This window comes from Calidris pugnax, unplaced genomic scaffold (genome assembly GCF_001431845.1).
Source record: "Calidris pugnax isolate Ruff unplaced genomic scaffold, ASM143184v1 scaffold188, whole genome shotgun sequence".
Classification (NCBI taxonomy): domain Eukaryota; kingdom Metazoa; phylum Chordata; class Aves; order Charadriiformes; family Scolopacidae; genus Calidris; species Calidris pugnax.
Window position 1 is genome coordinate 15,736,374 of NW_015091257.1, and position 25,860 is coordinate 15,762,233.

General features: G+C 39.5%; 1 protein-coding gene across 5 annotated transcripts in view; it reads right to left on the minus strand.

Annotated features, from left to right (window-relative positions):
• Nucleotides 1-25,860, minus strand: part of SMPX (small muscle protein, X-linked) — a 42,259-nt gene that overhangs the window by 14,859 nt on the left and 1,540 nt on the right. For all 5 annotated transcript variants that reach the window (XM_014960380.1, XM_014960379.1, XM_014960378.1 and 2 more), the window contains exons 2-4: nucleotides 23,507-23,566; nucleotides 18,180-18,269; nucleotides 14,084-14,236 (exon numbers count right to left, since the gene is read on the minus strand). In XM_014960380.1, coding sequence (XP_014815866.1) covers nucleotides 14,096-14,236; nucleotides 18,180-18,269; nucleotides 23,507-23,545 — 270 coding nt within the window. In that variant the 5' untranslated portion in view covers nucleotides 23,546-23,566 and the 3' untranslated portion in view covers nucleotides 14,084-14,095. The remainder of the gene's footprint in view (nucleotides 1-14,083; nucleotides 14,237-18,179; nucleotides 18,270-23,506; nucleotides 23,567-25,860) is intronic.

Here is a 25,860-nt window from a genome sequence, read left to right on the forward strand (position 1 = left end):
AAAGCATTTAGCTGGTTAAACATGCAAATCCCCTAGGAGTTAGGCACTTAAAGGTTTTTGAGAAGCCGATGAGGTACCTATTTGCTTCTTTACAGAGCTTGAAGTATTTTAGAAGTCTGCCCTCTAGTTTCCTTTAAGAGTTACTGTCACGATGCAGTATCTTTTGACTGTGATTTATCTCACTGTAACAATTATTTCCCATTCTTATCCATAAAAATAATGATTAAAAAGAATCAACTTCCCCCAAATCCTACTAACAACCCAGGGTGTAAAGCAACTAGATCCAGCATTAACCCTTTGGGCAATGTTCTCTACTAGAATCATAAGTAGAGCTGACACAATCACAGCTTAATTTGAAAACTAATGCTTTGAAAAAATAATAAAATTTAAAAAAAGCCTTTACCAGTGAGCACAAGAAGATAAGTTCCTGTCAGAAAAGACTTCTGCATTTTTGGGGTTCACATGGCTGAAGGAGCCGCAGGACAGACTGCAGACTGTTAACACCGAGAAGAGGGTGGGGGAAGTAATTTCTGTGGTAGTGAGGGAAACCCCGAAGGGCAACAGCACGGGGTGCCTGCTTTGGCTATTGCAGTGAAAGGGAAAAAATACAGCAGGTTAACTAACTTATACAAATTCTTTTTGTACAGAGGGAGATGATGCCCTGCTGCCTTTGTTGGTAAAGACAAAAAGCTCCTTAGCACTTCAAACCCAAGAAATCCTTGCCAGGCACCATGCCTTCTCCCTTCTCCCACCCTGCCTTGCCTGGGAGCCAGAGCAAGGGGATGGACGGACACGTGGACAAACGACCATCCTGCTGATGCTCCTCCACTGCTGCCTGCTGCACTCACCGCTTTGAAACTAAAGTGCAATTAAAGTTACAGAGAGAAAATCATCCCCCTTCACTTCAGCTGCTGCCTAGGGCTAAATCTTAGCTCTAGGCTTTGCTTCAAAAGGTCGGGTTTGTTGGAAAGCCCCAGCAAATGGACAAAGCTCTGCCATAATTTCAGCTCTGTCAGGAATTTTCAGGCATTTCTCTGGCATTTGGGCAGTTTGAAGCTCTGTAGGGCAAACTGCACTGCTCCGTGCTGCTCTTCAGCTGAAAGAGATGTGCCCAGAGATGCCAGTGAGCTGAGGTGGGTCCTTGCTGAGGTGTGAGGGTGGGGGAAGTTATTTCTCCTCACCTGTGAGGCTGGTGTGGAGCCATGTTACTCGCCACTTTGATACAACTGTATTGTGGGAACAAGGATGGGGAGTGTGGGGGTGATGGGGCTGGGGCAAGCCAAGAGCTGCCACTCCTGAAGAAATACCTATCACTAATCTCTCTCAGATTGATTTCTTTGCTTTTAATGCATTAGCAGCAAGCTCCGTGATCTTGGAGACACTGAGAAGGGGCTCCTCTCCAAGCAAGAAAACAGACATCTCAGCTGTCTCTATTTGGGCAGTGATATCCAATTTATTCATCATGAATTCTGCCTCTTCTGCCACCTTACCGAGGCTGTACTGCAAATAGCCCACGTTTGACTCCCTGTGCTAGTTACAGTTTCTAAAAATGCTACTTTCTGCTGGTCATATGGCTTCTTCTCAACAGAATTCATAATGTATGAGTGAGTGTTGTTCCATATAAATATAGTGTACATCTGATATGCCTACAGCTAATATCATAGCATGATTGAACCGTGATTAATCATGGTACTATTCATCCACCTGTTTTCTTTCAATATAACTCTAGCATGTGCAATAAAAAGAGATGGCCCGAGACAACGGTTACTTCTCTTCAAATATAGTTACAGAAGAGAAGGAAGTTGGCTGCGGTTTTATTTTCAAAATATTCAAATTGGGACTGAGATGTCTCTGTGCACTTTGCAACTACTTTTTCTGAAATGCTTAGCACTTTATATGAAGCAAAATACACTGAAAAAATCCAGCAAACAGGAGGAGAAGGAAGGGTGGTAAGAAAGTGATTGCTAACTGTCAAAACCCAGCATAAGTCTTTCCTTAACCCACATTCTCTGCAGCCTATTCTGAATATTTAACACTCTTGTCCTGGATTTCATGCCTCCTTGCCATGGAAAAGTGAGAGATCTTAATCAGTTTGGGAAATTTGACAGCCATCTTGTCCATAACACAGAGGATCTCTTCAGAGATGGATAAGCATGAAGGCAAGACATCATACTCAGTCTGCTCATTTAACTTGACATATAACTGACTGTTTAGGAAACTGTGTATTCTGACATCTGGTCCATGCAGGATATGCTTATTGCATGTCTTGCTTCTTCAAAGCTACTGCAGGTAATCTGGTAATTGTCTCTGCTTTGGAAAGCTTATTGTCGAGTCATTTAATATTTGATACATACAGCTACAGTACACATGAAGTTCTTTCATATCAGTAACTAGTATATATGTGTTGTGTTTATAGGGTTTTGTCATTTTTTTGGAGCTCCCAATGTAAGCCCATTTTTTCCCCATGGAATAAATAGATTTATTCAAAATATAAATGAATTACAGCATGTTTTCGGTATAAAATGGTACTGTTAATACTTGATTTTGCAGTCTGTGGCAAGCAAGCATTTAAAAATTAGGTATTAGGATTGAGTGGAAGATATATTGAAGAACTAAACTATTCCATGACTCTTTTTCACAACACAAAATTGTTTTTTGATTAAAGAAACTGAAAAGAAAAAAAATATTTGTTCCACAGAGAAACAGGGAAAAGGTGAGAAGAATCACCTGCTGTTAAAAAACACCTACCTAATACCAATTACTTTGGTTTTGAATTTGCACCAACATGATCTACAGTTTCTGTGGAAAAGATTTCTTTTACTCAGCTCTGCAGAAAGGCTCTTCTCAGAACGTGCAAGTAGCAGTTCTCATTGAAGCACTCTCATGGCTGTATCAGTGCAAGCCCTGGATCTGACTGCAAAAGGACACAGAGGCTTATTCACTCTTAACAATCATCAATACACAATTTGCATATTCACATTTGGAGTGGCAATTTTGAGAAGCAATTAAGTGATTTTGGAGCATAGTTCCCACTCAGTGGCAATGGGATTGTGCTCCTTAGTACTGGGTGACAAGTGTCCCAACGATTTAGATGCCTAAGGTGCAAACAGGACATAGGTGCTTAACTCTAAACTGTGATCTCAAAACTGTGATTCAACTACCCATAACCTCAAACCTTGCTCATGCCCATCTCCAAATACTGGAGTTTTGATAAACCTGCTCAGCTGAGTACCAGGGAGACTTGTAACCCCAAAACTTGGTGGGCTCCCACAGAGACCTTCCTCCTCAACACCTACCTAATTATATCAGGCTTCATACAAAATCACAGCAGCAGCTACCACGGTTTCTTTTAAAGCACAGCTTGAGGAAACTTTTGCTACACAAATTAGCCTTTAGACAAGGTACACAGCAATCCACAGGCTAAGGCACATGGAAGCAGGTTTCTCTCCTGCCAGCTGCGCTGCACATTGCTAAGCTGCTGTCAGGCTCACTTGTCTACAGATTAATTTTAATTCATTTCTGCACAGCAGCCTAGCTTTAACTCAAAGTCTAGAAAGGCTCCCCCCTGCCAAGGCAGTCTGCAGTCTCCAGGGAGGCAAGAAATGTAAGTTTTAATCCTTTTGAGGAGAAGAAGGAATTGACCTGCTTTATTCATGCATCCTGGCTGGGTATGTGTGATAATCGCTGAGCCAAGGCAGAAGGGAGGGGCCACCAGCATGTTTCTTCACTTGCGTGTTTTCAAATTGTTCTTCTTGTTTTTAAAAAAAGTACTCAGGTACAAATCTCGAGGAGATGATTCGCACTGTAAATCCAGTGTGAGGGGAAATGGCTCCTGGCTCTACTCAGGACAATGCCAAAGCCCCAGAAAAGACAAACGGATTGAGTTCAGTTTTTTCTATTAGCTGTATCTAAACAGGTCTCCACACAAGCTTCACAATGCTGCTTGCAGAAGTGGCTCAAGGTTTCTTAACAGCATATATGGCACCATCTTCTTGAGATGGCAGAAGAGCAGGTTTCTGCATGACAGGTTTCTGAATGGACCTGTGTGATCAGAGACACTGGGGCTCTGAGTGAGACAGAGGTCTCCACCCCCTTTCTTCCCTCTGTAATCTTCTATGTCTCCTTGCAGCCAATTTCCTCTTGGAAGGGACCAAGATTTGTCCCTGAGCAACACCAGTGCAACATGGAAGGGGAAGATAATGTTGGCCTTCATCCAGCCCTAGAGACACAGCAATCAAGGCAGAAGGTGGTGCCATAGGCTCTAGGTCATCTGTTCTCCACTCCTGTCTGCCTACTCCCAGTGTCTGGGGCACTTCAGCTCCCCTCCTAAAAGAAGAAGGCAGCCACCTAGTAGATGTTTAACAGAAGGCAGAGTCCAGGCTGTTGTATTGGCTGGTAGATCATGAAAGAGGATCACCTCCATGGTAAAGAAAGATTTTGGGAGATGTGGAGCTTGTAGTGCTTTCTGAGGCAAATGAGTATAAAGCGGTGCAATACGTTGTTCTGTCATCCTCCATGGTTACCAGAAACAGCGGCCTGCATCACTCTGCCCAAAATGTATCTCTTCCCTGTACTGTTAAGGACTGCAATGCTACCTAATTTCGTACTTTTTGAATGAAAGTCTTAAACTAAAAATAAAGGGTACATGTGAGGTATACCCATCTAAATTCAACTTACGTTCAGCATAATGGACTGAAAAACTGAAAATATGCCCCTTGTCTTCACAGAGAGAGAACTTCTTGACTTGAGAACTAAAAGGGAGAAAGATTAATTTTTTTTCCAAAATAAGTGCTTCCCTTCAAACCCTGAGGAGACAGATCAATTCAATTATTTTCAGACAGAACCACAAAACCAAGGACATTTAGAAATTCAAAAGTTGAAGTTCTGAGATCCTTAATTAAATGCTTAATTAAGGTCTGAGATCCTTAATTAATTACAGGAGAGAACATACTCTACCCTGGTCTTTGACAATCTTTGGGAAGGATCATAGATACTGCGCTCCAGAACAGCGTGATTTGCAAACACAGAAACAACTGGGGGTTTGCTTTTCCTTGTATTCTGCCTATCTCAGTGCAAATATTCGGTTTCAAGTCTTGTATTTTCGGTTTCAAGTTTTCTATTTTCTTCCATTTCATTACACACTTTGTGTTGGTTTCATCTTAAATATAAAGGCAGCACCTTTCAAAGCCTTGAAACACCACCATCTAGCTATTGTCATCATCCTTCCCTCAGAAGAGGAGCAGTTTGGCTTTGGGGGAAGTTTTTTGTTCTTTGATGTTTCCTCTGTAAAAGCGATTTTGCCAGCCTCTCTCCTCGTGCACACCAGTATTGCTGCTACCATGGCTCTTAAAATTCACTAACAGGGCAGCAGACATGGGCCGGTTAACCTGCTTCTCCCCTGGTTCTTTTGCTAGAAGCAGGGCAAGTACAGCCATCACCCACTTCTTCCTTAAGTGCATTCATGGCCACAGCTATTGTGTGCTCCAAGATTACGTTTCCCTACCGTGAAAGGCTCTGTAAGGCCGTGCAGGAGAAACAGCAATTTTAAGACGAGGTTCGCTCCAAGGCAACAAACAGGAACAAAGACCCGGGAGAGTTAAAAGCTGAAGGACGCAATTTATTTTTTTATCAGTTGAATAACTGAATTAGTAAATTAAAAGCAATGTTATGGCAACTTTACTGAAGCAGAGGAGTAAGTTCTGAACACCAAGGTCTGAGGGGTTTATTCTGCTTTTATTGAACCCATGTCCGCACATGGAGCTCAGTCATTTGAGGTCAGAAACAAATACAGCCATACTAACACAACCACTCAATGGATGGACAGAAAACCAGATTTTATAGCTGTTCACAAGTTCAAGTAAAGGTTAGTTCGGCTGAGTTTCCTTTCAGTGAGCTACAACTTGCAGGAAATCTAATGTGAAAAATAAAGCATGACCAACACTGAGAGTAAAACCAATACATGTTCCTGTAGGGAACGCTTATTTATGCCGTGTACTTTGTTCTGTTAGTGCATGGAAATACAGTGTATTTGGGGCTGCTGCTGCAAGTCAAAGGGGAGTTAGCAGGTTAAAACAGCAGCAGACAGGGACCGCAAAAGCCAATAACATCTGCAGCATAATATTTTCTCAGTAGTATTGCTGACTGGGCAACAGATGCTGGCATCACTGTGATGTGTGAGCTCTGCCTATATATGATGTTCTTCCTACACACGACGAGCTCTACCATTGCACAGCGTATTTATTCTCAGAAGGAATTTGCAACCAAGTGTGGAATAGAGGTAGCCTTGGGTCTGAAATGAGCTACGCTTTTCAAAGCAAGGCAGATGAGGAACAATTAGGTGGCTGAAGCAGCCCTCATCTTAAGTAGAGAGTAGGGCTCCTGTCACTTGTAGATGGCCTGCTCCCAGGCAGGGATCACAAGGCTCACGCATTACCGAGCCGTCTCTGCAAGAGATGACAAAGTACAGTGATGCAGTAATTTATGTGGTTCTTGAGCACAAGGCTGTGAAAACATAATTAGGTAGTCTTTTATCAAATGAAATGAATAAAAACTATAAAACAAAATGATGAGGCACTAAATTTAGAAGAAAATTCATTTGATTATCACATCAGAGCTGTGATATTTCTCACGCATTAGCGAGCCGTCTCTGCAAGAGATGACAAAGTACAGTGATGCAGTAATTTATGTGGTTCTTGAGCACAAGGCTGTGAAAACATAATTAGGTAGTCTTTTATCAAATGAAATGAATAAAAACTATAAAACAAAATGATGAGGCACTAAATTTAGAAGAAAATTCATTTGATTATCACATCAGAGCTGTGATATTTCAGATCATACTGTCAGCTTAATTGGCTACAATTTATGTAGATTTGATAAAACTATCTGAGCCGTTAATAACGCAGGAAGTTGCACTTCATGTATTGAACAGCAGTTAGCTTTTCTGCTCTGATGTAGGCACTTGAAAACCTTTGTGCTGAACACTTTTGGAACTGTGTAAGGTTAGAGAGACTGGAATTACTTATTATTTTGGGTTCCTGATGATGACTGTCATTACTGTGTCTGAGTGCTCCAGGCATACGCAACACTGGCAGGACAGTTCGCAGGTACAGAGGAACAGCATCATTTTCATCTCACTCCTAACTATTTAGTAGTGGTCAGTACTACCTCTTTCCTGCTCTCCAAACAGCTTCTAATGCTCACAGTACCCTGACTACAATTAGAATTAGTTCTGCATGGGTTTAAATGCATGTGCCTCAGGACAAGTGCCATTTAAGTCACAGGACCCTCTCTAAATACCAGGATCTGATCACAGAGCAAATAGTTGAAGTTTTAGGGATTCCTGATATCCTGTTCTAAAATTTCCAAGAGGAATAAGTTCCTGTGGTACTTACTGTTTAATGCTGCAGTTCATTGTTACTAACTCTTAATACATATAACATAGATAAGCAAGAAAAAGCTTGCTGACTGTATCCAATCTTCACACTTCACTGATCCCTCCAAACCTGGTATCTTCAGGAGGCTTCTGCCTTTCTGAGCTTCATTTGAGGGAAGTCACCCCAGAAATTATATCCAACTGAGGGAACTGACTAAAAGCTTTAGTCCTTACAAAAATCTGTCATGAACAGCATTGATGTGAACATAAGGCCTTCTATATAAAAAAGCCTGACAATAAAAGTTCAGGACCAAGTAATCAACACAGTGATCACAGGAAACCTGTTATTAAATAGCAGTGAATGTTCAGCTTTCAAAGAAAACAGTTCTCACTCAGAAGTCGAGCAGAGATTTTTGGAACCAAATTGCTAGTGTGAGAAGTTTTTTGTTACTTTAAGGGAATTAACATTTTGAAGTGAGAGGCTCAACGAAGAAATTTCTTCCATTTGTGCATAGAGGCCTGTTCATCTGTACATGTCTGCAAACTCCTTTAAGTATGGCAAAGGTAGGGGAGTAAATAACATGCTCGTGTTCTAAAAATTAGTAGAGAATTTTTCAAGCTAATACTTTGTGCTTGTCTCTTCTAGCAACATAAACACTCTGCTTGAAGATACAGTTTGGAAATAAAACACTGTGTTTTTTGCATACTTTATGTTTTGAAAAAATACAAGTATCCATTCTTGTAGTTTGCTTTGGAGAAAAATATTTTCTGATTTTTCAGTACTTGTTTTGAAGTTATTTGTCAGTTTTCAAAATCCCAACCCACAACCTTTTCCTATCTAGTTTACACAGAAGCATTTGTTATTCATAAGAATATGCCCCGTTCTTCATTCAGTAAAATCAGCCTCCTAACGCATACCTTAAAGCTTTTTTAGGCACCTAGAAAGCAGAGTTTCTCCAATGTGCTTTCCTCTCCACTTCCACCATTCAAGAGAACTAGAAGGAAACCTCTCCTTGAGTTGCAAAGGCCTGAGGAATGACGTGCTGGGGGCTCACCACAGCATTTCCTCGGTGGTAGAGACGAGACTCTCAGTTTGTGACGGACAGCTGTGGGCCATGCTAGAGACTATGAACTAAATTTTTACTTCTGAACACAGAAACTCTGGGAATCAAAACACAAATAATTTTTTTCGCCCAAGGGGATAACATGATTCCAAAGATTCCTCTGATATTAAATTATGTCCTGAGGATTCCAGTTTTCACTTTGAAAAGAAATTTCCAGCTCTTCTGTTTTAAAGTCTGAAAGCATGACATAAGTAGACTCAAAAAACCTGGAAGGCAAACCAAAAGAACCTTAAACATACCATTAAAAAATCCTGAAAACCCTCAACTTCCTAGTTTCTTAGGACAATTCTACAAACAGAAGTGACTTGGCAAAAATGATGGCTGGCCATGAAATCCTCGGGGAACTGGCTACTAATCTGAACCAAAGACAACAGGATGGTAGGAAATCAAGGACAGAAAAACACAAGAATTACTTTGAAATGAACACAGGCCAAACAGTGAGTGGGTCTGGGGGTGGCCTGTCACTGGGCACCACTGAAAATAGCCTGGCTCCATCCTCTTTGCACCCTCCATTTAGGTATTTACACATTGGTGAGATCTCCCTGAGCTTTCTTTGACTTGGCAGAAGGCTCCTGCAGAAATTTTTGCAGCCCATCCTCCTTTTTCACCCCATTTCCCCCAACTCCAGCTAAGGAGATCTGAGCTCCTGACTTGCCATGGCATCCTCTGGACATAAAATTCCCTTCTGTCCTGTGAAGGCTGGCTACTTGGGCTTTTTTTTTTCTGGGAAAATGAGACACATTTTCTTAAAACTGGGGGGCTGTTTCAAGAGCTCGCAGCGTGTCAGGGTTCCTCTACTAGCAAGAACACTGGATGTATTTTCTGGACAAAATGGCAATATCTTTGCTTTTACTGTAGAGCAGTTTAAGTGTATCCCTCTGGTCCACGAGAGCACAGGAGTAAGACACAGTCATTGAACAGTATGGCAGAGCAGTGACATCGGGAGGGGTAGATGGCTACCGTTAACTGAAATGCAGTTGAAGAGCAGCATATAGCATGAAACTGTAATTAAAATCTGCAGTACTCAGTGGACAAAGTTATAATGTGTATTTTTAGCCCAGGGTAATTGACATTTTTTGTAAATAATTAATAGCAACACCAAGGAACATCTTGTAAGCATGAATATAAGAGTGCTATTCCTTAGGGGACTTCTTTTTTGCCTTTCTCACTCTTTCTTCCCCAAGTGATGCCAATCTCAGACGCTGATGACAAAATTCTTCAGTTTTTGTGAAGCAGGATTCCCAATATATTATAGAAGAGATAATGCTGCAAGTAATACAAAGCCTAAGCTTCCCTGGGAAGCGTTTGCTGGCTGTTTTATCTTCTGCCCTCAAAATACAGCTCCCTTGCTTCTGTAACCTGACAAGAGAACTACCTCTCAGCTTCCGCAATTAAACTACCCTCCTTAGCAGAGTTTCAAGTAAAGACAACGGATTATCTACAAGTACCAGTTGCATGGTTTATCACACCTTAAACATGATAGGAACAGCCTGTCAGGAACAGCCCTGGCATGGCTCAGCAGCCTTCTCTGACTAAATTCTGAGTAGAACTGTGATGGGGATCCTGACAAGCATTTTCTCCAAACACGACCAGAACGCAGCGCCAGGAGTGCTGCCCGTATGTTCGCGACACACTTTTTTAACTTCAAGGCAGTAAATTTCCCTTTTTGCCGTTTTATAAGTTCCTTCAGTAAGTATGAAAGTCTCCTTCAAGAGGAAAAGACTAGACCACTCCAGCTGAAGGTTTAGGTTGTTTAAAACAAAGGTCCAGCATTCAGACTCCATGGCCCTTACGGCACTTTGTAAAAAGTCTTGTTACACACACCCCAACACTTCAGAAAACAAAATGTGAAGGGGTACTAATGAAGAAAAACTAAACATGAGTTGCAGCAGTAACTGGTTGCAATTATGTATCTTCTCAGGTGAAATGCCAGTTTCTGCTTAGGCCCATTTTCAGGTACAATCACCGTACTAGTTATCACATGAGATATCACAACAGTCAGCAATAAATCTCAGGAGGCTCCATTGGTCGCAAATTGAATGCTTTCTACTATTATTTACTCAATAGAACACATATTTAGTTGATTAGCCTGTGCTATTTTATTACTATTTTATTTTGCATATGTTTTGCTCTTACGCAGGTAGAAATGAACACATGCAAAACGAGCAGCAAAAAAAAATTGTAGATGAAGAAAAGAAAAATGAATATACAACTCATGTTGTATATTAAAACTAGCTGCCTCAAATACATCATCTGCAGGTCTGTTAAAAAAGAAAACAACAATAACCTTTATGACAAAGAAGAGTACGCTAATTAGTTAATTATACGTGATAGACCAGCAGCTGGGGATGACTACAGGAATATCTTAACTGATAAGCACTTCATGACCTTCAGTGGATCCAGCTTCATGACATCTTACTAATTATATCCCTCCCACAAACTGTTAGACTCACAACTATGACCTTAGCAAGTCTATTCATGTTTCCTAATTTGGTGAAAGAGCAAGACCAAAGATATTTAACAGAAGTTATTCTAAAGTGCAAATTATGTAGGAATGGGTTTGTAAATAATGAACCAACCCACTGTTTTGCAGGTTCCTTATTTTTGCTGATGAGTTTGCACTCTGTAAAACCAAGCATGAAAACATGGATCAAAATTAAAACAAAATTGATGGTGCTGACTTGCAATTTACTGAAACTATCCAATGACTAATGACACTACTAAGAGGCAGTGTTAGAAATAGTTGTTGTAGTTTTAAAACATTTGGTATTTTTGACATATTTATGTATATTTTTGATACTTCTATAAGATCATGTTATAGGATCACAGCATAATGGAAATTATCTGGTGAATTTGCAGTTATTCTACCAGTTTCAGTAGCTATTTCCTATAGAGGACCACAAGTAATTAATAAATACTAACAAAGGGAAGTCCCTCAACAGTGAATATCTGAAGAGTTTATTGTACTGATGTGAGGAAAAAATTCATTTCCAAACTGTGAAAACCAAAGAATGTACTCATTTATCAGTATGCTCTCTGCACAGGCATATTCTATTGACCATTCTTTAGAGAGCATCACATCCAAAGGATGATGATTCTTGGAGATGAAGGAAAGTATCAGGCAGATGTGAGCGTGCATTTCTTGCAAATACAGAAAGTCTTCACTGGCTTGGCATGGCCAGTCATAAAACAATTCACTGACCACATCACATTTTATACAAGGCTACAGGTTACGCCTAAAACAATTGAACCAGTGAATGTCCTCTATAGGGGACAATCCTTAGATTTAGTACCATTCAAGGCTGCCCACTACTCTGAGCTCATGAGACCTCACCTGGAGTACTGTGTCCAGCTTTGGAGTCCTCAACACAGGAAGGACATGGATCTGTTGGAACGGGTCCAGTGAAGGGCCAGGAAGATGATCAGAGGGGTGGAGCACCTCCCCTGTGAGGACAGGCTGAGAGAGCTGGGATTGTTCAGCCTGGAGAAAAGAAGGCTCCAGGGAGACCTTATAGCAGCCTTTCAATGTCTGAAGGGAGCCTACAGGAGAGCCAGAGAGGGACTCTTTGTCAGGAAGTGTAGTGACAGGACAAGGAGTAATGGTTTTAAAGTGGAAGAGGGGAGATTTAGATTAGATACTAGAAAGAAATTCTTTCCGGGGAGTGTGGTGATACACTGGAACAGGTTGCCCAGAGAAGCTGTGGATGCCCCATCCCTGGAAGTGTTCAAGGCCAGGCTGGATGGGGCTTTGAGCAACCTGTTCTAGTGGGAGGTGTCCCTGACCATGGCAGGGGGGTTGGAACTTGATGGTCTTTAAGGTCCCTTCCAACCTGAACCATTCTATGATTCTATATGACAAGTGATTGATTTACATCACAATTTTATGCAGAAATTATGCACATGCTTAGTTCTGCACTGCAACCAAGCCCAAACTCCTACTCTTCAGTGAGTATTGTGTCTTCAACACTTGTAGAAACTAAGTTTTCAGATGTGATCTGTGACTGCCCTACCCAAAACCTAGAAATCTGTGTCACTGTCAGAACCTGACAACCAAGACAACATTGAAAGAATGATGCAGATAAAAGTTACTTCATAATGACCTCACAGCTTTCAAGATGCCCTTTGCTGACCTTTCTGTAGAAATCCATTCTTTAGGGTGAATTGTTGTGCGCACCCTAAATGTTTTTGTCAGACTCCCAGTAAGCTGATTATTAAAAAAGTGTTTTATACATTGAGAATAAATACGGGGTTAAATTTACATTTAAATATCTTTTACAGAGAAAAAACTCCTTAAAGCCTCAACATTAAAAAATTCATATTTCTCTGGGCACTGCTTTAGTGCAATGACTACAATGTTACATTTTACAAAATGTTAATTTTCCTTTTCCCAAGTTTTCTGAAGAGAAAGACTCTTGTTTCTTTAAAATAACAGGAACATTATGACACAGCAGGGTAAAAAACAAGAAACTAAACACTTTTTCCTTCTAAATGGCATATTTATACTGCACATAAAAATAAGTTAATGTTGCATTGTGCATTGGGGCAATTCACTTGGAATATATGCCATTTACTTCAAGATTCCTCATCCATAGCTCTTCTGCGTTCCCAGAACCCTGATGCACTGCTTTCTGTTTTCTTCTGTTCTTCATTTATATTTCAGTGCACTAAATTCTAGATTATGTTCTTCTCCTCAGCTTAGCTCCTCTGTCTCTTCATGATAAAAAGGACTTATGTCAATAAGCACAAGTGACAATTCAGATGAGTATTATGTGACACAACTATTTTTTTCTTATTGTAGCCAGGGGTTTCTTTTTGTATTGAAACTTCTTTTTAAAGCTGAATTTTCATTGTAACTGCTTGATGCATCTTTACTGACACAGACTTTTTGAAGAAAATCAGAGGATAATTTCATGGACAAAAATGATCATTAATTTCTTTAGGGCTCAGAACATAGAACAACAGAGGCTTATAGGCCTTGTTTGAAATTAGATTAAAATAATTCTGAGATCTGCCTCAAAGTGCTGAAGATTTTCTTTTAAATAAAATAAGATGAAGTGTGAGCTGTGGTGTTAGTCATAGACCAGTGGCTCAACCCGTAGGTTTCTGGTGCTGCCTGCAGTGCCTGAGGGTCACTGCCTGGTCTCCAGCTGCCATTCCAGAGGAGCACACATCTCCCCAAGGTCCTATATCATATTTCCGAGCCCTGGACAGATATATAGCAAGTCCTTGGGTGTCACAAGTAGCATTGAGCATGTTTGTGTGATCAAATACATGAAGCTATTAACATATCAGTTTTGATTTACAGATTTTTAAGCTGGCTTCAACACTCCTAACAGCTGAATACACTTTTTGTTAGACCTGCTGGTGGGTGCCATATATCATCATATATAGTCTTCCACATGCTCCTTGTTTGAAACAACAGAGAATTCCATGTTTCAAGGATTATGAACTTTTTTTTCTTATATTTTGAAATATGGGGTGTTACTCCAGGTCCTTTGAAGCAATCAGAAAGCCACCTTTTCACACAAAGAGGTTTCTGCATCAGCCTGCTTCTCCTAGAGCCATCCAAAGAACCTGTTTTACTCACCTGTTGTTCCAGCTACTGTTCAGCTTTGGGGACATATTTCAGCTCACTCTTTATGTTCTGAATCTCTGACAAGTTGACAGGAGGACCTGGAAGTTTCTTAGCTCCTGGGAGATGTTTCTTGTCTTTCTCCTCCTCTGTCGAAGCAGGAACACTCTGTACAAAAGGATATCCATGACCTTACTGCCACAAGAGCAATCTCTTGAGCATGAACATAGGTCAGTTGTTTGAGAAACAGGGAAGGATGCTTTTATACTAAATACAATCCCAATGGAAATTGGAGTGTGGGCAGGCAGGAAGATTATTTTGTTGGTCGTTATCTAAACAGGTTATTTTGTTGGTTGTTGTCTAAAATGTCTAAAAATATTCTGAAAAAAATTAGAAGGTGTTCAGTGCAGAGGAACGTGGATCTTTTGGTAAATGAGTAAGAATTTACAGTGGAAAATTAACAAAGTAGAATATTAAAGATAAGTTTCAGGTCCTTCAAATTTTAGGGAAAACAAGTAAAATAACCATTTCTATCATCTAATTTCTCTCAGTGTCTCATAGTTGCTGGCCAGCCGGGGAAGAAAACCATCACGCACTTCTGCAGCTCTAGAGAAGAGTTATGATAGTAGGTTATGGACACCAAAAGCTCCATCCAAACTCAGCTTGAGTTGATGTTTAATTGTTCTGAACCTTAGCTGTAAGACCAGAAGGGGTTTTATCATTTTATGTTTGAATTAAGGTAGTACCTGATGGCTATTTTGTTGACACACTAAAAATATAAGCTAAATAACAGCACTTACACAATAGTGAGCATCTCGGCTAATTTCCCAGTGGAACAGTGTATTTCAGTCCTTTGTACCTCAGCTGTACTGCTGCTCCTAGATGAGGTAGAGCATGTATTTTATACAATTTCTATTCTAGACTGAGCAATGTTTTGAAGGAGTAGTTTTCCAGTAGGGAGTTTAAGGTTGTTCCAGCCTGTTTCATATTTTATAAAGCTGGCATACAGGGAGAATCATGTAGGTTTAGAGATGAATTAATATTTTACTGTGAATAATTTCACAATGAAATAATTTTTTTCTTTTTTGTTTACTCCTCTTGGGATGGGCTTTTTGAAGTTAATTCAGTATTTAGATTTATTAGCCACCCTTTTTGGAAAGGGGTACTGACTGTGAACAGTCAATTCTTAGTATTTGACTTAATTTTTAAAATTCCAAAGATATCTGTCAAATATTATTGGCCAGTAAACCCTCCTTTTTCTGTTGACTAATGAACTACGTGCTAAACAGGAAGCAGACTTTTTGCAATGTCAAGTAGCAAAAAACCAAGGAATTTTAGAAAACTGACATTTTCTTCTTATCTGATCTTTGCAAACTTTCTAGAGATTGCCATATATAAGAAAATTGAAGCAACAATTATATTGCTTGGCTTAGTAAACTTGTATTATTTTTTCTCACTTTTTAGTTAATACTTTCTCATTTTTTAGATATTAGTTAATACAAGAAAATGCTAATAACATCATACAGTTGTTTCTGTTTTGATCATTTAAAATCCCAGTCATTAGTCCAGCTCCAGATACTATATATACTGTCTAATATCTGGCTTAATGATCTACATCCTGGAACAGTAGCAAAGCACAGCAGGAGAATAAGTAAATTGATACAGAAGCTGTTTGAAGGGATGCACAAAATCGTATCCACAGTCAAAGACGCCATCAGCTTGTGTTGTTGCCTTTGACAGTTTTCTTGCACATCTAACTAATCTGAATAATCAGGAAAAACTACCATCCCTCAAACCTTCATAGCAGATACTGTGTTAAAAGTACTGTTTCAAGCCATGTCCAATAGCATCCCTTCTTGTAGTACGAACAGTGCAAACTTTGACCGTGTTTTGGATACTTTGCTCTCCATAAATTGATGTTAGCTTTCCCATCTAATCTCGGGTGTGTGCTATTTATGACTGCATCCCTCCCTATATCACTCACTTTGTGTGCAATGCATAGCTAAGATCAGACCTTGGCCTTCAGTTTTATTGACGGAACTCTGAAGAGTGACTTAGATATACGACAAGAGTTAACAAATACATGCATGGAAATGCTCTGACTGAAGAGTTATTTTCTGAAATTCCCACCCCCCATTTCTTTTGTATGCTAACATGTCTGCTCCATTGATCTTCAAAAATACGCGTTCCCTTCTGACTCCACCATGCCTTTGAGTAATACCCATATTTCCCTCAACTCCTTTGCCAAGGTTTTAAAATACAGTGGAAAATGCTAAGCACTGTAAGCAAAAGCTGTATTTGTCTAAAGCTGATCTAAAGAATCATGAGCTGTATGGCAAAACTTGACGAGATGACAAAGCTGAAATGGTAAGTCAGTCCACTGGTAGCGTTTTTATTCTATTCCAATTACAAGATCTGTTTTTGTAGTCTTTACTCCCATTGCTTTGGTTGCATATTGGCTATAAAACCGGGGCCAAGAACTTTCATTCCATAATGTCTATCTCATATACAGTATTCACATAACCGAGAAGCAAAGCAATATTCAATTACCCAACCAAATCTAATTATCAGCACTAGTCATTTATTTTATTTCTCAAATACTACCAGAATTCACACATGCAATATTAGTTTCTGCTTGATAACGTGCGTTCCTTCTCCAGTTTAATTACTGCAGAGAGAATATGCTTTGATTTCTCTCCAGGGGAGAAAGCCACAATATGTGTTCAAGGTCACTTTGTATGTTTGGGTTTGTTTTTTAAAATCTTCTGAAGAAGAGTTAAGTCAGCCTGTGTTTGATTTCTTCAGGAAAGTTCTGTTTAAACAGAATGCTATTTATATCAAATATGTTGAGATTCAGGAAGACATGGGTTTGATTTAGACAGAAAAGGAAGAATTAGCTCTTACATAACTAAACCTGACCATTTTAAGTACCAGTACCAGGTCAGAAGGAGCTGATGATTTGTCCAAAACTAATCTGGCTGCTTCTTGTTCAGGGCTGAAACAGCAGAGGTGCCACCACAGCCCCAGAGAGAAGTGGCTATCCACCTCCCTCCTGGTCCTCATGGCTCTGCTCTGTGTGAGGAGAAGACTCCTTCCAGCCATGACAACTAGGCTTCACCCAGATGGCAGCAAGTCCACCTGGCCGAGTCTTGCCAGCAGCAGCCCAGCTGCATGGGATCAGTTTGAGCCTTTCCTGCCCTTGGCTCTGGGGACCCTCCACCGCTCTGGCCCAGCAGGACCAGTTCGCAGGTGGGCATTATAAATCTAAACTAAGCCAGATGTCCAAGAAGCCATAAACACTCATCTTCACTCGCATTTTTTCCTTGTTTGGAGTATCCCGCTACCTCGTTCTCTGTTGGTTTTAGTCCTTATTTAATATAAAAGTTTGTGGTAAATAAGATGTTTTACTAACATCCAGAAATATGATATCTGTGTTTAATCATAACCTTTGTGATCAGTGTTGGTTAAGGTATAAATCTGACTTCTTATTCAGGACTCAGTCTTAAATAGCCAGTGTAAAATACGGGCATGCAAACACAGAACTCAATCTAAAATGGATTACTTTCCCCCTATGCAGGTAAATGGGCTCTCAAATTCTGTTTTTAATTTGCAAATGTGTGGTCTTCACTTTTGATCTCTACTTGTTGATAAATATTCCAAAAAGTGTCAGGTTTGAAAACCTGTTCCAATATTGTTAAGCTGTAACAATAAATCCCTTTGCAGGGCAGCAGGTAGCAGCAGATTCTTCCAAAGCCTTGCTATAACTTTTCCTGCTGTATCCTGTCAACTCCAGCCTCTATAAATACTGCTGATGAAACCGTGGCTGGCTTTCCTGTCAGCAGATATCATCCTGCTGTTAAAGCAGAGCTATGCACCTCTGAAAGAGTTTAAATTCCTATAGGTGCCTTGGGATCAAAACCAGAACAATGTATATATGCGTTCAGTAGATGACCAATTATTTCCATGAATGATCAATGTATGTTCAGTTGTGTTACCTAAGATTGGTATGTAGTGCTGTAACTTGACTAAAAGGCTTTCTTCCTTCAGTGGCAGAGATTGTTCTGGGGAAAAAATTAAAAATTAAAAAAAGCCCACCACCTTTTTATCTTACCTCCTCCACTTCTTCAGGTGTAAGTTCTTTTCTTTTATGAGGGTGGCCTGCACCAGGTCGAAATGCTCCCATTGGGATGTTAATATTAGCCTGCGAGAAGGAAATTATAATGCATGTAATAGTGATTGATAAATAGACATACAGTTGGTAAATGGTGTAACGCTAAAGGGGTGGGAGACGAGTATAGACATTATCGTTGTTTCTGAGCACTTATGCCTTCAACGTAAGCATCTTTACATGGTTCCCATGGGAAAGAGAAGTGCTTTCATCTCCATTTTAAAGACGGAAAGTGAAAAAACAAAGCTACCTAGAAAGCTTTTGAAGTTCTGCATTGTAGTCTAATGCTCCCTGATTTCATTGGACCTTAAACAAATGAGTACTAGACACCGATGTGTCTTTAGGCACCTGTGTCTGCTTCACTTTGGTCAGGGTCAAACAGAAAGTGAGTACTAAAATCAGCACTGAGGCGTAAATCACACAAATCCTACAGTAACGCCCAAACCACTGGACCGCTCTCCCTCCACCAGTGACACCAGTTCTGATCTCTGTTAATCACAGGTAGTTAAGAAGGAAAGCCCATCATGAGCCAACTTAAGCCACGAGTGTTTCAAATGGGATTTTACTGACACAATTTACCCACAGCTGCTACAAACTGCAAATGCAGACCTCTTCATTCCAAAGAGGGAAAATGCAGAAAGGTTTTTTGACCCTCCAGCTCCTGCTGGGTTTTGCCCAGCCACTCCAGCCCGGTCTGCAGTGGGGGCTGATGGGTCGGAGCAGGCTGAGCCAGCTCCAATGCTGTAGAGACCATTAGCTCCCAGCTTTAGCAAACCCCCTGCAGAACGGTACCCAAATGACTGCATCAGTCTGATTTTTTTATCTGTGGCAGGAGGCCAGTAGCCATAGCATAAACAGGGCTTATAATAGATACCTTAAAAGTAAAGATTTTTGATAAAATGATAGCGGAAAACATTGCTCTGGAAAGAGCAACTAAAATGTATCTATTTCCTGATGTGACCCAGCCTGGATTATTTTAAAAGTCAAATGGTGTGATCAACTAAATGCACAATTTATACCTATTCTTATCTTGTGATCTCAGAAGAGATGCTGCTCCTAGGAAATGTCATCAAAATATCATGACTCCCACTGGTAAAACCATGGGGTGAATCGGTAATGTTATGGAGCGGAAACAGAGAACCTTCCAATAGCAAGCTGTGCTATTGTAGTTTACCATCTGACTGATTTGCATTAAATGAAGATGAATAATCCCATTCTTCTGCTCAAATCGTGGTCTTGTAGATCGTGCCCCAGGTTGGGCAACCACAGGAAAACATCCCACTGTTTTCAGTAACAGCAACTGTTCTGACAGCTGCAATCTAACGTCTAGCAAATTAAGAATCCATTTGCCAAGAAATAAGTACCTTTCCCTGTATTCTATTTATCAATTTCCCTTTATTTTATTTATGCAAGGTAATGCTGCCATTTCAGCAGGGCTGGCAAAAGTCTGTAGGGCCACGTATTTTATAGACAACTGGGTATTCATTTCATAATGCTTTTCTACTAAGCATTAGTTTAGATATTGTGAAACCTTTCACCTGCACTTCCTTAGTTCCCAGGAGACAGCACATTTTCAGCCTCACAGTACTTAACCCATTATTTCATTTAGGAGTGGAAAAAACCAGCTTTGCTATTTCTAATTTTAAGCATCTCCCCCACCAGCCTCCAATACCTCCGGGCAGGTTCTTTTTTTGGAATACAAAACTTCTTTGTGCTTTACAGCTAGCCTGGTCATACAAACTTGCAGAGCTGAACCATTAAGAATTATCTCTCCTCTTGGTGCTCGTTTTGAACTCAGGCATTCCTTCCCCTTGGAGTCAGTAAAAGCAGAAGCCAGCCTCCCACGGCCACCCGGGGCATGCCACAGCGCGGTAAACTCTGATACCCAGCCCTTGCATTTCCTGCTGTGATTGACAGACCAGCTGTGACTAAAAATGGCTCAGGAAACAGAAATGAACTACTAAGTGCCAGACTGCTAATTAAATTAAATAAACCGCTTTTTCGTCTGCTTCAGTGTTTTCACAGTACTCTGTGTCACACAAAAGAGGTTTGAACTATTTTATCTGCAATAAGTGCATTCACGTCAAAGTTTGGACAAGCTGTACGCAGATATATTTTGAAGATATGAAATATTAACTTGGTGAAACGAGCAGCCTTTAAGACAAAGTTTAACACTGTCTGGATCTGATAACACATACTATAAATTAAAATATTTCTAGTATGAAATGAAAGTATGACTGACTTCCAAACAGTTCCAGTACCAAAGTCCTGAGCTGTAAACCTCCCTCTAATTCCAGTGCTGGTCCTTTCCTGTGGATGAGCAGCTGTGTAATGGGTGGACCAAATTCTGTACATCAGTGTAGCTCTGCAAGGACTGTGTTGTGCTGCCATCATCACAAGTTTGCAATTTTGTTTTTAAAACACGTTTCAGGGCTGTTGTCACCTGTCTGCTGGAACTGAAATATGAGTCTCAGTCATCTCTTCCTCGCCTACTCCCCATCCAGTGAAATGCTAAACAGGATATTATTTTTTTTTTGCTCCAAACTCCTGAAATCCTAAATAATAATTGCTTTAGACAGACTTTCTAGGTGCGATTATTATTCTTAAGCATGATAATTATTAAAACTACCGGTTTTGCATCGTCCTTTGTTTTTGGAAATTCCCTACCATATTTTGGATGTCATTGCAGTATTCACAGTGAGTAGGTATGCATACTGATGTACTGGACTAAGGTCTTCCTGAACAGACTGAAGGAAAAATATCTGTAAGCCGGTTTGACTCGATTAAGCCGGTGTGTAGAGATGTGTTTGTGTTCTTCTTTCTGTTTACTAGAGACCAGGCATCCAGAACAGGAACCATCAGGTCTTGAATTACCGGCAGCCCTGCATGAGTTGAGGACTGTTATGGGTAAACTCTCCACAGCCCTTCCTAGCTGTCCAGAAGCATGACTGAGTAAGTTGGAAAGCCACTTCAGTGCAAACATATGCAAGTTTAAAAAAAAATAGAGGAACTACAGACAAAACTGAAAATAATTCAGGAAAAAATGTGGGAAATCACTCACTCTTACCCCTGAGGAAAGCCAAGAGTAGCGTTTGTAAGTAGAATAATTGTCAGCCAGAGCTATACACAGCCATCACAGCCGTTCCTAGCTGTCCAGAAGCATGACTGAGTAACCTTCCTAGCTGTCCAGAAGCATGACTGAGTAAGTTGGAAAGCCACTTCAGTGCAAACATATGCAAGTTTAAAAAAAAATAGAGGAACTACAGACAAAACTGAAAATAATTCAGGAAAAAATGTGGGAAATCACTCACTCTTACCCCTGAGGAAAGCCAAGAGTAGCGTTTGTAAGTAGAATAATTGTCAGCCAGAGCTATACACAGCCTTTTACACACTGAGTGGGGAGAGGCCAGCAATGAATGTTACCAGGAATTAACACTACTTTGGTCTTCTATCACCCTGAACTACTCTTGGGAATCACTTTGGTCCTATATTGCTCCAAACCACTCTGGGGAACCAGTTTCTACTTTTAATTCTCCCACATGTGTATTTAGTGGCTGTTGGCAAGTGAAAATTTTGGCATACATCTTATATGGTCAGAAAGAATTCACTTCTGACACAGACTACTATGAAATACTTCAGTTAGTACAGCGCCGTTACATTTCCATTGCTGCAGCACGATGTATATTCCCCAGGGGACGTCAGTCCTACTATAATAGCACATAATAGCAAAGGATCATAATATATGAATCACAACGTATAAAAGTAACGTGACATTTTGAGTCATGGTTCTTAGAGTGCTCAAAGTGTAATAGGCATCGATTCAAGTGCAAGTCTCCCTGCTGGAGCAACCTTTGATACAATGTTTAATAGATATATTTTAAAATTTGTGCTGTAATTTTTCTCATTATTCAAATTACCTTTGCAAAAATCAAAGTTTCTTAAAATATTACATGTAATGCTTAAACTTAATGCAGTTTTTAACTGGACAAACTGGTAGCAATTTTTCACAGTTTGAAGTTGGAAAGTCATCATAAAATTAAAAAGAAGTCTATAAATATTTCTTCACTTTAAGGAAACAAGCAAACCAAATTCATTCCTTAAAAATGCCTGCATATGCCTATAGAGTTTAAATGTAAAATGTAAATACTTTTGAGCTATAAATTATCAACAATTTTTCATTAATCATAGAAACATTTCCATAGTCACTGTAAAAGAGGGATGAAAATTTCACCTGAATGAAATCAATGGCAAACTTTGGCTAATTTCAACTGAGTCAGAGTACAGCAGTTTGCATGCCTTTTCCAGTATTGTTGATGATGATAAAAAAATTAACATTTTTACAGTGCCTTGCAACTTCAGTATGCTCTCTAGCCACTGGGCAATTAATCTTCTTGATACTCCAATCCACTGAGTTAGTATTATCTTAGGGAAACAGGACAGATCAGACTTCAGAAATTCCATTTTGTGTTTCTTACATAATTTCTAGGGAACCTAAACTCATTGGGAAATTTCATTGCAAGTGCATTTTACTAAATGCATGAGAATTCTGTAAAATTCTGCAGTTCAGCAGGTATTTTAGCTTTTTGGCAAGTATCAGTGACAGCACGAGATAAACACATTCTTCATGGGCTACTTCATGATGATGTTTTGAAAATTTTTCAGTTGTTTTTTACAAATATGTGACAATCAACTTCATCTTTATGAGCATATACTGCTTGAGGAGGTATGTGTTATACATACAAGATTTTTTTTAACGAAAACATTAACATTTCTCTCACTTTACCTTGGCTTTTAAATAAAAGGTTTCTTAAAAAAATTGGAAGTTGTGTTTTTTTTTTTTCTAAAGGAATGCAGACGTGAAAAACTTCACAATATCTGTGCCATCTTTTTAGCCTATTTTTCCAGCACTACATTAACTGTGTGGAAAATCCAATAGTTGCAAGAATTAGATTTAGTCATAATACCGATCAGTTATCAGCAGATGTATCACCGTGTTTTGCTTAGCTGATCCACCAACAGACATAACCTAACACTTGAAAGACCATGCAACAAGCGATCAACCAGCCTATCTGATCAGCTCAGATCATAAGATGCTCTTCAGGTCAAACTTTTTCAGTGCTTTTATATCTAGCAAGCTTTTCACTTTAAAAGAATAAGCCCCAGTTAGGTCTTTTGTGGTGCTTTGTCTGAGCAAAAACCGCAGTTTTCCAAGCATTTGAGGTAGAGATTTATTATTTTGTTATATTAGAAACATAAATACTGTCTCTTACCTGAATGGCTTTGACATGTGACGCTGGCTGTTTTGACATTTTTAAGACAGAGGCTTATCCCTGCAAGCAAAATGGGAAAGTGTTACAGGCTCTGACATTCTGATAGCTAAGGCAGATAAGCTAGAACTTAACCCATGCTGCCTTTTGACAGGCATCCATTTCATCTGCCCAGCTCCTGTTTCCATCTCAGTTTCAGAGTTGCTTAGTTATTCCTTCTGAATATCAGAAGGAGACAGAACACCTGAGCTTCTCCAATTAATCTTTCATAGGCACAAATGGAGGTATCTCTTTCACATTAAAAACAATAATGAGTAGAGATAAGGAATCTCTCAAACTTTAACAGCATCGTAAAATGAGTAAGAATTAAGGGAAGTATTTGAGGATAACACAATGTATGATTATCTCTGTCACAGTATCTACGTGGGAATTATTAGAACTCTGTTTAAACCTTCTTTCAAATAAAGCATAACTTTCTACAAAACATTGATAAATGCAGACATAACCATTTTCTGACTCACAAATCCTTACAAATCTTTAATGCCTATAGACTGGAAATGATCAAGGTAGTCAAACTGTAAAGTTATCTGACAACTTCTAGGGCAAAAAGTAGCCTCTATTCAAAGTTTCAGATCACATAGATTCATCAATTTTCTTTAGCAATAAGATGAAAAAGAACAGTTTTCCATATAATCTTATGCAGGCAGAGAAATATGGACTGATACAGTATTGATAGACAATAACAAACAGAAATACATCAAACAAAAAAGATTATGTAAAGGAAAAAAAGGCAAGAAATTTTATTATCAGATTAATTTTAATTGAAACATTATCTTAGCCTTTTATTCTTTCATTAAGAATTAAGATTTTAACTGGACTAGACCTTCATCAAAGTCTGGTCATTTAACCATTATAACACAAAATAAGATAGCAATACTATAAGGGGAGAAACGAGTTCACTAGAAAACTCATTGATCACAACCATACCACAGCATATTTTGGCTACTATATTTAACCTGAACTGAGAAGGAAAATATTGAGAAAAGTAATAAACGAGGTAGGAGGGAACAGTAGAAGTATACTGAGAAACCAAAAGTGTGTCAAAGGCTTTGGTACTTCAAAGAGTATGACTGTCACATGGAGGCAGTACCAAAGAAACGTACAGCTCAGTTGTAGGTTGGCTTCAGCCTGGAATATCAGCCTGAAATTGTATCACTGGGGCTGCATGGAAGACTTGCTCTTGCGTATTCTCACATGGGCTTTAAATCTGTGTATAACGTTGAGCAGAACTTAAATGAAAAATGACCTGCCATTAGAGGTCTCTCTCTGATTGCACTCTCAGCTGTAAAGAGTGCTATCCGAACCAACACATAGCCAACAACACAAGACATCAAAGATTTCTTTGGGTTTAAATTGCTTCTGCTAAATTAGTAAATCAGCAAAAAAATCCCACCATGAAAAATAACACCAGCATTCTTCCAGTGAGTTTTATATTGTGGTTTTACATTTACATTTAAAATCTTAAAATCAGAGGTAGCTTAAAAAACTTCAAAATTTACTTTAGGGGATGAAATTTCAGCCACTGAAGTTCATGAGAAAATTTGTACTAATTTTGAAAAAGCAAAAAGAACTACTGCACTCCCTCTCTTTCCTTTTTGGAAATCTCTACAATGCATAGAAATAACTGTGCTGTTAACCAGTGGTTGTATGCCAAAGATAAACACAAAACAATCACACACTTTACTGGAAAGATAAGACTCATAAGACAGAAAAGTCTAATTCATTTTTCTTATCACCTTCTCCTCTTTGTAATCAGAATGAAAAATGGAAACAAAAGCACAGGAAATTAATATAAAGCATTTTAAAACACTCTGTAAACACACTATCACAAAGAAATTCAAGCTAAGATGTACTCCTTTGTCTTGCATGCCTGTGCATTGCAAAAACACTGATACACACTCCTTGGGCCACCTACAGCTAAATGGGTAAGGATTTACATTGAATCTGGACTTTAAAACAAGTACAGCAATAGTGCTCCTCAGTGGGGTGCTCTGGGCTCACAAGAAGTCTGCATTCGAAATGATTGCAATCAGACACCGGTTCCTAAAGACGGATGCATGATACAATTGTGTAGGACTCCTTTTGGAGGAGGTGATTTTCCTACCAGTTCGTGCTGTCCTCATTACCGCCAGAGAAATCAGGACAACAGCACACTATTGAGTAAAAATAGACAATCTTCCCTGGCTCTCTCCCCTTCCCTCCCTTCCCTGAGTTACCCTCCAATGGGAGGTCAGCAATACTGACCATCAACCACAGGAAAATAAACCTTAAATTAAAGTCGCATCTATTACTGAAGT